Source organism: Mus caroli, chromosome 9 (genome assembly GCF_900094665.2).
Source record: "Mus caroli chromosome 9, CAROLI_EIJ_v1.1, whole genome shotgun sequence".
Taxonomy (NCBI): domain Eukaryota; kingdom Metazoa; phylum Chordata; class Mammalia; order Rodentia; family Muridae; genus Mus; species Mus caroli.
Window position 1 is genome coordinate 4248926 of NC_034578.1, and position 13989 is coordinate 4262914.

The 13989-nt window shown below is 43.5% G+C and overlaps 2 protein-coding genes across 3 annotated transcripts in view; one reads left to right on the plus strand and one right to left on the minus strand.

The window, feature by feature from the left end:
• Window positions 1-12129, minus strand: part of Cfap300 (cilia and flagella associated protein 300) — a 21535-nt gene extending 9406 nt beyond the window's left edge. For both annotated transcript variants that reach the window (XM_021171927.2, XM_029482084.1), the window contains exons 1-3: window positions 11929-12129; window positions 11668-11749; window positions 6936-7011 (exon numbers count right to left, since the gene is read on the minus strand). In XM_021171927.2, the coding sequence (XP_021027586.2) occupies window positions 6936-7011; window positions 11668-11749; window positions 11929-12080 (310 nt within the window). In that variant the 5' untranslated portion in view covers window positions 12081-12129. The remainder of the gene's footprint in view (window positions 1-6935; window positions 7012-11667; window positions 11750-11928) is intronic.
• On the plus strand, window positions 5155-5776 carry LOC110301461 (60S ribosomal protein L17). Its single transcript, XM_021171928.1, has one exon. It carries the CDS (start codon window positions 5189-5191, stop codon window positions 5741-5743), a length of 555 nt encoding a protein of 184 aa, XP_021027587.1. The 5' UTR covers window positions 5155-5188; the 3' UTR covers window positions 5744-5776.
• Window positions 12130-13989: the final 1860 nt, after the last annotated feature.

Below are 13989 nucleotides of genomic sequence, written 5' to 3' on the forward strand. Positions count from 1 at the left end.
CCACCCACAAGGGGCCTTTCCCCCTTGATCACTAACTAATTGAGGAAATGCCTTACAGTTGGATCTCATGGAGGCATTTCCTCAACTGAAGCTCCTTTCTCTGTGATAACTCCAGCTGTGTCAAGTTGACAGAAAACTAGCCAGAACACACAAACACACACACACATCAAACCAAAGCACCAAGGGTTGGCACAATGGGGTCAGTGGATAAAGGTGTTTGCTACCAATTCTGATGACCTAAATTCAATCTATTGGACCCACACGATAAAAAAACAGAACCAACTCCTGAAAATTATCCTAGGGCATGTGTGCACACATAAATGGTAACAACAAAAAGCTGAGCATTGTGGTGGCTTCTATCTACAATTTTATCACTTGAAGCAAAGGCAGGAGGATAAATCAATGTAGCAAGTTCCAAATAGGGCTGCAGTGAGACCTTGTTTCAGAAAACAAAACATCAAAACCAAAACAATAATTTAATTAGCTATCATCTGTGAAGTCTTTGAGGATGCCTTGAAATGTTTTCTCTTCATTACAAAGTCTCCTTTAGGTCTCACTGACAGCATGTATGACACAAAGTTTTCCAGGCCAAGGTAAAACTTAGAGTAGCTCTGACCAAGACTCTGCATGTCCAAAGGGAAGTGTGGATTAATTAACTGCACTGGGCTCTGCTTCCTGTATGGCCATGGCTCCTCCCTCTTTGCCTCCCAGTCCCCAGGCTACACTTATTCCTTGAATATTTCTTTTAGAAATAGAATTTTCACCAGCATGGTGGTGATACAAGCCTTTAATCCTAGCAGAATGGAAGCAGAGGCAGGTGGATCTCTACGTGTTTAAGGCTAGCCTGGTTTATAGAAGGCAAGGCAGCCAGGGCTACACAGAGAAACCCTGTCTTAAAAAAACAAAACAAAACAAAACAAAAAAAAACCCCAAAAAACCCACAAAGATCTTTCTGTTAGTAAAAATTAAGTTATACAGCTACAAAAGTGAAGACAAATATTTTTATTATTATCATCTCCATCAATGTCTCCCCTTGCCCCCTTTTACCCTACATACATAGTCTTATACAAGATGGTGTTCCTTTGTCTTCTGACCGCCCTCCACTGCTGTATCACCAGCCTGAGAAATGCCAGGACTGAAAAGTAACCCTGGCATCTGTCTGCACTTTGTGTTTTGGCTACCCACCAGCTCATGTTGGAACCTGTCACTGCAGGTTACAATCCAGGACATGGGGCCTAGGAAGATGCCTGAAGCTAGGAACTGTGTGTGCTTCAGTGACTTCAAAAGCTGTGCTGCAGAGAGAAGGGCCTGCTGTTTCTGAGGCCCAACCCTCTTGGGAGCAGATAAAGTAAAAAGCCTACAGACTACGATGGAATAACTCTGAGCGATTCAGAAAGACCCAAGGGCCTCGAGGAAAGCCTGGCAGATCCATGGCATTGGCTGGTGGACACTGCATGGGAGAAGCAGTGACATGTGCAGTGTGCATGCGGAGATAGTTTTTGTAAACCAGGCTGGCCCTGAACTGGCAATAACCTGCAACCTGCATCTGCCACCCCCACTCTCCATCATGAAGGGTCTACTGGTGCACACCCCAACCTGGCGAGCATGTCATTTTAATAAGTCTGACTTACTAAATTAAATTCAGATTTGAAGGTGTGAAAGAGTATCTGCCATGGACTGGTGCATTCTATCAGTTCACAGGATGATGGCCTAACTGCATTCTGAGCAGGGGCTGCTGGGAAGTAGCTGAGAACAGATGAAGTCAAGGCAATGCAATTTAGGATTGTATATTATACAAAATAGGATTTTGTCCCTAGTTCCTAAATTCAGTTTCCTCACATGCAAAATACTACTTATCCTACCTCAAAAGATTCCAAACTTTACCTCATTAAGGCTCAACGTTTTGTCTAAATTGGAGACAAGTAAGACAGAGGTAGAGTTTACTCTGAGGCAGTACTCCTAAAATACACTTGTGGTACAAACCTTTAATCCCAGCACTCAGAAGGCAGGGGTAGGTGGATCTCTGATTTCCAGGCCAGCCGGGTCTACAGAGTGAGAAATCCAAGATAAGATAAGATAAGATAAGATAAAATAAAATAAAATACAGCCATGGGATGAATGTGGGACAGCCATTTCCACTTCATACCAGGAAGACAATGTCTAGGGACTGGATGACAGCTTCCCAGCAAGCCTGGGAGAAGACAGATTCCGTGCACTCTTAGGCTCAAGGATAATTCATTTTAGTTTTTATCTTATGCCTTCAGGGCGTACTGGGAGTGTTCCCACAGCTCTTAATGGTTGCAGGAGTGCTTCAGGCACCAGGTGAACCAATTCCTAAGGTTTCTAGGGGTTAACTTGACCCCCAGAGCTCTGTATGGGATGACCCTGTCTTTGATGATAAGATTAGAGGCTCTTTGTTCTAGAAAAATGACCTCTGATTCACAAAGATTATTTTTTAAGATTATGTGAGGTGTGTGCAGGTGCCTTCAGAAGCCAGGGGGATTGGAGGTCCTGAATGGGAATGGCCTGAAAGCTTGCTGGGAACTGGACTTAGGTTGTCTTCTGGAAGAGCAGTGCAAGGTCTTAGTCGCTGAGCCCTCAAAGTTAAAATTGAGTTCATTCTCCTGCTCTGAATGAACCACCTTCTGGGTCTTTCCTGTTTTTTAACAAACAGTTCAGGTTGAAAGCTGAGAAATTCTATGGCTCAGCCCCTAGGCTAAGACATCCAGGAGCTCTGAGCTCAAGTGAGCAGCATTTTTACTGATACTATCCTATTTCTATTTCTGGTTTCTGCTGAAATGACTAATTAAATCCATAGTCACACCCTGATCCCTTCATCAGATGGTTTCCTACCATATCCTTGGTGTTCTCTTCAAAATAAGGTTTCTAGTTTTTCCACAGTTTAGCAAGGCTAAAACCTTCAAATCTTCCTCTCGCAGCCCCTTCTTGCTTAACAATGCTTCCTTCTGGGGCTGGAGACAGCTTCGCTTGCTTGGTAGAGTACTCCTAGCATACATGAAGCCCTTGGTTCAATTCCCAGCACTGCATAAAATGGATGTGGTGGCGCAGGCCTGCACTCCCAGCACTCCAGATGCTGAGGACTGCTTTGAGTTCAAAGTTAAATCTGGATTGCAGTTTCAAAACAGCCTGGGCTATGGAGTAAGACTCTGTCTCAGAGAAACCTAAAGAGCTGACTTTTTGTTGTTGTTGTTGTTGTTGTTTATGAAGACTCCAGATGAAAACTGAAGGGAAGATGCCAATCTATCAGAAATATAATAGCAACAGAAAATGAAAGGAGAGAAAGGAAGACAGGCTGCTGAAGAGCACTGGGAACATATAAGAAATCCCTCTTCAAATGAAAAGTGCTGGGCTGGAGAGTCTGTGCCATGCTTAAGAACACTCCCAGCTCTTCCAGAGCTCAGCACCCAGCCAGGTAGCTCGGTGCTTGTAACCCTAGCTCCAGGGACCCAACACCCTTTTCTGGTCTCTCTAGGCATCTGCATGCATGTGCACATCCACGCACACACACACAAATAGGGAATACATCTTAGAAAATAGACCCTAGTGGAGTGTGTCTAATTTTAAACTTGTAATTATTACCCCTGAGGCAAACATGCTATTTCAGAAGCTCTCTTTGTACAGGGTTTCATTCCCAGCTTAGAATAAGGTCTGGTAAAACGGCTCCGAGGGGAAACAGACCTAATGAGGTCAGCACAGAGTTAAATTCCAGGGACCTACCTGCACGGTGGACCAAGAACCAACTCCTGCAAACTTCTCTGACCACACACACCATGAATACATGTAATTTTGCAATTCAATAGCAAGGGCTAAGGGAACACCTTGGTAGAGGAGGCGGAAAGAGGGTTAAGAGCTGGAGGACGAGGCAGAACAGGCCTGTCGCACTTACTAACCCACAACAGCTGTGTTTACCTAAAATTCCAATGAGATGATGGGAGGAGCTAACAAGGACCCATCCCTGAGGAGATACCGACAGCTGGCAGCCTGGGGAAGTGGTGTGGGGGTGGGGGTGGGGATCATTCTTTTGGGGTGTGGCCTCTGGTAATTCACCCATGTTCCGGGGAATGCCCCGCACCTATCTGCACAAATGGACAGCCCTACTGGGCTTGGAGAGTTCGCTGGGAAAAAAAAAAAAAAAAAAAGTGGAGGTGGGAGTGGGAGGTGGGAGGTGTTTGGGGAGGTTATCCACAGAGTTAGAGGGTACTAAAAGGGAGGAGTTATGGTCAACATTCATTGTATACATGTATGAAATTCTCATAAAATACTTTTTTTTTTTTCGAGACAGGGTTTCTCTGTATAGCCTTGGATGTCCTGGAACTCACTCTGTAGACCAGGCTGACCTCGAACTCAGAAATCTGCCTGCCTCTGCCTCCCAAGTGCTGGGATTAAAGGCATGTGCCACCACTGCCGGGCTAGAATACATTTTTTTTTTCCAGAGCTGAGGACCGAACCCAGGGCCTTGCACTTGATAGGCAAGCACTCTACCACTGAGCTAAATCCTCAACCCCTAGAATACATTTTTAAAAAATGAAATCATTGAAAAAAACTTAAGAGCAGGGGAGCACTGCTCTGTGAAGCCTGTGCTGGGATGAGGTGACTTGCCGCTTCCTTCCTTCCGCAAACACAGTTTACTATGAACATTTAAAAAACCCCATGTCACCTAGCTCTGATTATTCGCTCTTGAAAAATCCAAGTTGGCAAATCCATGAGTTTAGAAACTGAGCTTAATTTTGTAGTAGTTTGCAGCTCAGGTTGTACCAGCTTTGTACTCTGTGAATTTGGCAGCACTCCTTGGCCAAAAGCAATAAAATCTGACCTGCTGAGTCTAACAGAAACCCTTTTGTAACTTGTTCTTAACGATTACTCTAAAAAGTTACTTTGTGTTAAGGCTTCTTAGAGTTCCACGAAGACACACTTTGGAAGTTTAACAAAAGGCTACCTCCTAAACAAAACGTAATTTCTAAGCAATTTGCATTTACTTGTACACACATTGGTGTTACTTTTTTTTTTTTTTAAAGTGGAGTGGTGTAACCTGTGGCATGACTGAGACCTCAATCTTGAATTTAAAATGTGATATTCATGTTTGTTTTCAAAACAATCTTTTAGGAGACTCAACTGGTAAAAGTATTGCCCAGCTCTTCCTGTAAGCGGCCAGAGGTCACCTGCCAAGATGGTTCGCTACTCTCTTGACCCAGAAAACCCCACAAAATCATGCAAATCAAGAGGGTCAAACCTTCGTGTTCACTTTAAGAACACCCGGGAAACCGCCCAGGCCATCAAGGGTATGCATATCCGCAAAGCCACCGAGTATCTGAAGGATGTCACTTTAAAGAAGCAGTGTGTGCCATTCCGGCGGTATAATGGTGGAGTCGGTAGGTGCGCCCAGGCCAAACAGTGGGGCTGGACACAGGGTCGGTGGCCAAAAAAGAGTGCTGAATTTTTGCTGCACATGCTTAAAAATGCTGAGAGTAACGCTGAACTTAAGGGTTTAGACGTAGATTCTCTAGTCATTGAACACATCCAGGTGAACAAGGCACCTAAGATGCGCCGACGAACCTACAGAGCTCATGGCCGGATTAACCCATACATGAGCTCCCCCTGCCACATTGAGATGATCCTCACTGAGAAGGAACAGATCGTTCCAAAGCCAGAAGAGGAGGTTGCACAGAAGAAAAAGATATCCCAGAAGAAACTGAAGAAACAAAAACTCATGGCCCGGGAATAAATTCAGCATAAAATAAATACAGATAAAGTTAAAGGTCAAAAAAAAAAAAAAAAAAAAAAAATAAAAGGAAAAAAAAAAAAAAAAAAAAAAGTATTGCCCAGGCAAGTATCATAGCTTCAGTCTGGAAGAGCTGATTCCTCAAAGTGCTCCTCTGACCTCTTTATCTCCATATGACTTGCTTGCACGTGCAGACACATGCTAGCGCGCGCGCGCGCGCGCGCGCACACACACACACACACACTTTTTAAAAATAAAACTTCTCAGGACTGTTTTAGTGTATTCGTGTCATCTAGAGAAAGGTCCCCCTTTAAGAAGTCATCTCTCTATGATTTGTTATTATTCTAAAACATTCCAGGGCAGGCAATGAATGTCAGAATCCCATGAGAGCTGTGGCTATGCTCTGCCCAGGTCTTCCCATCAGTGGATAGTGTCCCCAGCCTTCCCCTCTGGATTGACCTGACCATCTATCTCTCTCACCATGTTCTCACTTCTATGGAAAAACCTGGAACACAGTATTAGTTTTTCTTTCCCTATCTCTTTCAAGAGGTTTGATTGCATGAGTGTGTGTATGTCTATGTGGGTGTGTGGACGTGTACATGGGTACCATTGAGGCCCCTGGAGCTGGAGTCATAGGCAATAGTGTTATGCTAGATATGGGTATTAGGAAGTGAACTCAGGTCCTCTGGAAGGGCACTGTGTCTCTTCACTGGTGAACCATTTTTCTTTCATTCCACCCTTCTCCTTACATTGGCCATGTATTATAGGAGGGCCTTGAACTTCTCCTGCTGCTGCTCTCTATGTCTCCAGTGTTGGGATTACAGGTGTTTCAGGTGTGTACAACTACACCTGACTATGTGATGCTGGGGATCTCAAATGTCCCCACTTAGTGCACCAATGAATTCAGAAGTGCATGTTTCCTCTTACTCATATCAACTCGACTTGCCTTTAGCAGGATATGCAAATATAAAATATACAATGCATATTTTCCTAAACTACTAAGAGAAAACTCTTCTGATGTGCTATGCCAGGATGACAGCAAGAGACTCCCAGGACAGAGATGCAGGGACACAGCTGGTCATACATATCACGATGTCACAATTTGTACTTTACTGATACAAATCACTAGGGATAATTCCTGAGGCAAAATTTTATTAAAATAGTAACTTGGAAATTAAAATAAAAAAATCTTTACCTAATGTGGTCCACTGTCCAGAAGAATCTGAGAGTAACTGCAAATTTGGAATAACATTTGGGTCTTTGAAAAAAGCCTAAAATATAAATTGCAAGGGAGAATGTTAGAACAAAACTAATAAAACATCATTTGATACAAAGAAGAAAAGCTTTGCTTAACATATTTTTTTAAAGGTATTAGACATCAAACCCAGAACCTTGTCTACATTGAACATGCTCTACCACTGAGCTACAACCTCAGTCCTTGTCTTTTTGACAGGCTCTCCTTCTGTAGCTCAGGCTGGTTTTGAATTTGCTATGTAGCCCAAAGTTTCCTTCAAAATCGTATTCCTCTGGTCTCAACACTGTGCTAGGAGCGCAGAAATGAGCTGCTATGTCCAGCTTGAAGGATTTGGTTTTTTTCTGACAGTGTGTCTCATGTTTCCAAACTAAACTTTTTTTTAAATTAATTTATTTATTATATGTGAGTACACTGTTGCTGTCTTCAGACACACCAGAAAAGGGCACCAATGTCATTACAGATGGTTGTGAGCCACCATGTGGTTGCTGGGATTTGAACTCAGGATCTCCAGAAGAGCAGTCAGTGCTCTTAACCACTGAGCTATCTCTCCAGCCCTGAAATGACAGTTCAGACGGCTGTGAGCCTTCAAGCAGTTGCTGGGATTTGAATCGGGGTCCTTTGGAACTGCAGTCAGTGTTCTTAACTGCTGAGCCACTGCTCCAGCACTCAAGCTAGGCATACTTGTAACTTGCTATATATTCAAGGATAACCTTGTACTCTGGAGGTCCCTACTTTTTTATCTTTGAGTGTTGGATTAAAGACATGTAGCATCACAGTGGCTAGACTTTTAAATCAAGAAAAAGGTTATTGTATTTGATTCTTTTTTTCTTTTCTTTTTTTTCTTTCTTTCTTTCTTTCTTTCTTTCTTTTTTTTTTTTTTATCTTCCTGTCTCTGCCTCCTTCAGCAAATCCTACTGGTGTGCGCCACCATAACTGGCTATTTGATTCTTTAAGGAAAGAAAAGAAATGAAACCAAGGGACAGTGGTTCAGAAAATAAAACAAACAAGTCTTAGGACCTGAGTCCAATCGAGGCTCTATGTATTTGAAGAAAAGAACTGACTTTCAAAGTTGCCTTTCAGCTTCCACATGTGTAGTACGGCACAAACTCACCCATGCACTTAAACACACAGGTGCCTACACACACACACACACACACACACACACACACACACACACACACAGAGAGAGAGAGAGAGAGAGAGAGACAGACAGACAGACAGACAGACAGACAGACAGAGACAGAGAAACTACATAGGAGGCCATATGCTTACAGTCTTCAGCAGGAGGATTGAGAGTATGAGGACAGCCTGTCTCAAACACTGGGTATTCCTTTAATTCTGTTTAGATGTCATAAACAGAAGTAGACCAACTGACTTACAGCAACTGGCTGCCAATTGAAATGTGTGTGTTTTTTTTTTAAATAGATTTTATAAAAAGATTATTTTTATTTGTTTAGTGGTTTTGGTTAGCATTCATAAATGTGCCTCAGAAGCGAGCACAGAAGGGGTCTGTGTATGTGTAAATGGTTTTGTTGGTTTGTTACAGAATTGACATCAAGGTATCTGCAGGGGTTTCCTAAATGTCAGCTTTAGTAAAATGATGTACTCCTTAAAAATATCAAAATAGTTTGCATTAAGAAAGGTACTGATGCAAAGATTAAATAAATGTGTTTGGTAACATGAAAAAGGTGTCTTGTCATTCCCCTCCCTGTAACGGGAGTTGGACCCCAGGGCCTGCCTACTAGGTGGGTGGGTGCACGGGCTGAGTTACAAGTCCAGCCCATAGTCTTGAGTGCAGTGTTGGTCTCACTGCTGCCTTATACAGTCCCTATCAGCCCTCTCTTCCTTAAGGAATTTTGAGCCGGTGGTATTTCCTCATCCAAATCTGCTAGGGTTAATGGGATGCAGCCACTAGCCTAATTTCTGCTCCTGAAGTGGACACAGGAGGCTATGCAGGCCTCTAGGCAAAGTTCTGCAAAATAAAAGGTTTGTCACCGTTTACATGGAAAACTCATTATCTGGCACACCAGGGTGAGGCTCTGAGCCCCATGTGTTGATCTGATTGTGCTCTCTTGAGACCCTAAAGTAACATTACAGTCAATGAGCTAGAAGACAGCCACCTGCATGCACCTTGTAGCTGAACATGCCTAACAATAAATTTAATTTGCATCATTTACTCTCGAGTCTTTTATGTGTTTAGTAAAGTCAGCTACTCTAGTCGACTGTCAGAACCCTAGGATTCACTTTTCCCCTCCTCCTTTTAGCATCTAATCATCCTTAAGCCTCCTCCTGAGTACTTCTGAGCCATTTTCAAGATTAGTGGAGAATGAGGACCTCAGAATAGCTCAAAGAACTGGAGTCACCATGCGTGGATCCCCAGTAGTTTAAATATGAGTCTTGCTTTATTTGGTTTTGAGCTAGCCTGGGCCAAAGATGATTTTGAACAGAACCACTTACCTCCATCCTTCCCAGAGTTGAGATTACAGGCATATGTCACTGTGTCTGGTGTATGTAGTGCTGGGATGGATCCCCCGACCTTATGCATTCTAAACTCATACTGTACCAATTCAGCTGCATCTCTAGCCCAAGAAGAACTTTAAAATTAGAAAGAAATGAATGCTTGGAATTATGGAAAGAAATCTGTTGAGTTTTATGGATGAATACTGAGTCCACCGAAGAACTCTACTAAGCAACCAAAAGGAAGAAGGGAAAGAAAAAGTATACCTTCTGTCACGTTGTATCAGCTGACCCTTCCCTCTGTGCCCAGGACATTTTCTACAGTCTCTATTAGAACACTACTTCGGTATGTGGTGAAGACTGATTTGTTGGAACTGTGTGTGCCTCATAAACTAGGATGAGAGCTCATCTTAACAACTTCCAAGTGGGATATAGAAAGCATTTAACAAGTATTTACTGAATAAACAGGTATATTAAATGTTATATATGGAAACAACAAAAAATATCAAAGAAAAAAACTGGTTGTGGTGGCACACACCTTTAGTCCCGGCACTTGGACAGGCAGATCTCTGTGAGTTTGAGGCCACCAGGGCCACACAGTGAAACTGTGTCTCAAAAATAAATAAATAAAAAGAAAATAATGTAGCATTTCAAAATTTTGATCTTAAAAATCAGTAGAGGGTCAGTACTGGTAGATTATCAAAATCTAACCATGCCTAAGACATGTCATTAGTAATAACATGGCATTAAAACCCTACCACACGTAACGGGAAATGGACTGTGAGACCAATTTGCCCTCTGTTATGGCATACAGATTAGAAAACGTAGCTCAGAATTCATGTCCTTTCTTCAGCATCAAAGTGTGCTCAGAAAGATGGTCATTGTAGATGTTAATGTTATCCTGTTGTAGGTTAGACCTCTGATTCAGTTTCATATGAAGAGACAGGGTCATGACAAGGGACTAAGGGAAGCTGGCCAGCTGGAACAAGGAGTAGGCCAGGCTTCACCTGTACAGGGTTCATGGAAGTGAACCACTCCTATGTGGAGGCAGGGACAATCGGATGGATTGTTTTCCTGCTCTCCTCACTCATGGCAGTGGGTAAGATGGCTGATGTTATTTGCTGGCATTTTGGTGAGGGCCGAAGACATTCTTCCGAGGTCTCTATCTCTGGCTATTGAGGAAGCTATATTCCTAGCACACAGTGGGCTTTTAGAAATTATCAGAGTGAATAGATTACATGCCAGCTATAAAGTCAATGGTCAGAGGAGAACGGCAAGGAATGAAGGTCACTTCACAAACTTGAACACTTTACCTACTGTTGGGTAGGAGGCAACACTGAAAACGATGGGGCTCAGTTTTAAGATGCACATAAAAATCTCACACCTTTGAATGAACTTTGCCTTCTTTAAAAAATTCCCTTCTAGCTAAAGGTTTTTTCAAACAGGCCACTGCTCAAAACCTTTGGGAGGAAATCCTGTTTGGGTACTGCTGTTACAGCCTGATGCCCACTTCTCAGGGTGAGTGTGATTTGCAGAAACCAAAAGTATTTGGAGTGAAGCCTAATAAAGTCAGGGGTAAATCCACGTAGTAGTATTTAATTTTATTTTATTTTTTATTTTTTTATTTTTTTTATTTTTTTTTTTAATTTTTTTTGGTTTTTTGAGACAGGGTTTCTCTGTATAGCTGGCTGTCCTGGAACTCAGTTTGTAGACCAGGCTGGCCTCGAACTCAGAAATCCGCCTGCCTCTGCCTCCCCGTAGTAGTATTTAAAAACAAGATGTGCTTGTTAAAAAAAAAAAAAATCCCATTGAATTTTTAGTCAACATCGGTAGCACATGCCTGTATTTCAGAACTGGGATTCGGAAGCAGGATGACTGACTGATACGAGTTGAGGCCATCGTGAATTACACAGTGACACTGTCTAAAATAATTACAGATTTGTAAAGTTATCTAAGGCAGAATTCCGAAGGTAGGTAAAAGATATTGGCAAGGTGGTTATGATGGCACTTGGGTGGCAGGGGCAAGAGGATCCCAGTGAATGCCAGGCTAGTCTGGTCTACAGAATGAATCACTCTGTCAAAAAGCCCCCTAAGAAACAAAACAAAAGAAAACCCAACCTGCACTTTTTATTACTCCCAAACTCTAAGAACATGTCATGGAGTGTTCCCAAGAACATCCAAAAGAGCCCCCCACCCCCATTCCCCCAATACCAACCATGACAAAATCATCCTTTTGGTAGGGCTGGAACGTCTGGTCGAAGCTGAACGCCTGCGCCTGGATTCTGCCCAGCATGGACCTAGCAGAGGGGGAAGAGTCAGTGGGCCCTGGCCGGAGTTGAGGGAGCGCAGAGCCGAGTCCCTGAGCACGGACACGAACACGAACAGGGAGAGAACCCCAGGACACGAGCGCGGTGCCACGGCCCCAGCCCACCGACCTGAGCCCGCCGCATGGCCACTTCCGCCCCTCGGCCCTCACCACTGGCGGAGCCGGCTGGTGATCTCCCGGGCGCTCAGCGACGAGAAGGTTCTATGAGGCAGGAATCTGAAGTAGTAGCCGCCTCCATCCCGCGGCTCCCCAGCCGCCATCCTGCTTATGACCAGGGTAAAGAAAGCAGTAGTCGTTTCCATAGTGACACAGCCGTAGGACCTGCCACCACGTTCAGGGGGAGGGGCGCCGCCCAGAGGGCGGGGCCTGGGAGAGAAGTGGGCCCCTTGGCTCAGTACGCATGCGCCATGGCATTTTGGGCCCCTGCCTTACCACTGAGGACTCTTAGCCTGGCTGTTAGGAAATGGAGGGAGGTTGCCAGTCTTTTTCTTGACAGGAACTCTTAGTACTAGACACCGGCCAGTGACCTAATATCAAAACCTACAGTTTCAAACTGACAATTTCCTTTTGCACTAAGCAAAAGTCTAATTAAGTTGGTTTTATTTGAAAGACAAAGGGACTGCTTAGGAACATAAGCTCTTCTGTGGCTCTTTTCCTTTTGAAGTTACATCTCAGGCAGGTTTCTGCGGGCACTACACCACAACGCGCTAATCAGTGTGGGATGTATGCTTACCTGTTGAAAATCTCATTCAGGAGCCAACTTGTTTTTGTTTAGGAGCTGTTTTAGGATTTAGGTGGAAGAATTTTTTTTTACCTCTACTAACTTCATTTCCTTCTGCTTGAACCTTAAGAACCAAAAGATCCAATAGAAGGGAGCAGGGACAGGGAGAGAAGGGGGAAGGGAAGAGGGGGACCGAGGGAGAGAGGCTTGTTATCACTGTTACTTTGTGTGCCACGAATATTATTCCACAGTTTATCCTTTTGGGTTATTACAATTTGAAGCTATTAGGAATGCAGTAGTGAACATTCTTATATAGGTTTTTTTTCCAGTCCTTCTCCCATTCATAAGTTTATGAATTTTTTGTTTGTTTATTTTTTGTGTATATGAGTGTTAACCTGTATGCATGTCTATGTACCACAAGGGAACCTGGTACTCTCAGAGGCCAGAGGAGAGCATCAGACCGTAAGGACAGTTGTGAGCTGTCCTGTGGATACTGAGAACCCCTGTCCACTGCAAGAACAGAGAGTGCTCTTAACTGCTGAGCCGTGTCTCTAAGCCTCTCATAAGTGTTTTTGTAAAGGAAACAAAATTTTATTGTAAGATTCTTAGGGTTTCTATTGCCACAATGAAGCACCATAACCAAAAGGTACGTTGGGTAGGAAAGGGCTTATTTGACTTACATTTCCATATCGTTGTTAATCGTCAAAGAAGTCAGGAAAGGACCTCCACAGGGTAGGCTGATGGAATCAATGGCTATGGAAGGATGCTGCTTACTGGCTTACTCAGCCTGCTTTCTTAAATGCTCAGGATCATCAGCCCAGATGGCACCACCCACAGTGGGCTGGGTCCTCCCCCATCAATCACTAAATAAGAAACTTCCCTGTAATCAGATCTATGGTGGCATTTTCTTAACTGAGATTTCCTCATCTCAGATGATTTTAGCTTGTGCTAAGTTGACATAAAACTATCCAGACTCCTTGTCACAACTGAGTCCTTGTCAGCTTGACATGCAAGCACACTACTATTAAGTCTCACCCTTTTCTTTCTCATTCATCCTCAAAAAACGTCACATTAAAAATATAAAAAATTTTAAGAGTCAGGGAACAGTTAGAATCAAATCAAAGCAAAACCATACTCCAAAGGTGTAAATAACTCAGTATGCGATGTCTGGGATTCACTGCAGTCTTCTGGGTTTCTCCAAGGGGTCATTTTTCCACCATCTCCATCACACACAGCTTTTCTTCTGACTTTATTCCACTGTTGCTGCTGCTTTTGGTCATCATCCCATTGAACCAGTTTTTCCAAAATTCTGGGGTCTGCTGCAAGCGGGCTGCACTTTCACCTCTGGCCTCTCCTAGGCTCTCTTCAGTGCCAAGGCTCCGATTCTTTGCATGACCCTTCCATCCAGGGTCTTCAACGACTGAGATCGCACCTTCACCAATGGCCTCTCTTGGTCTCTCATACCGCCAAGCCTCAGCTGATCTCCATGA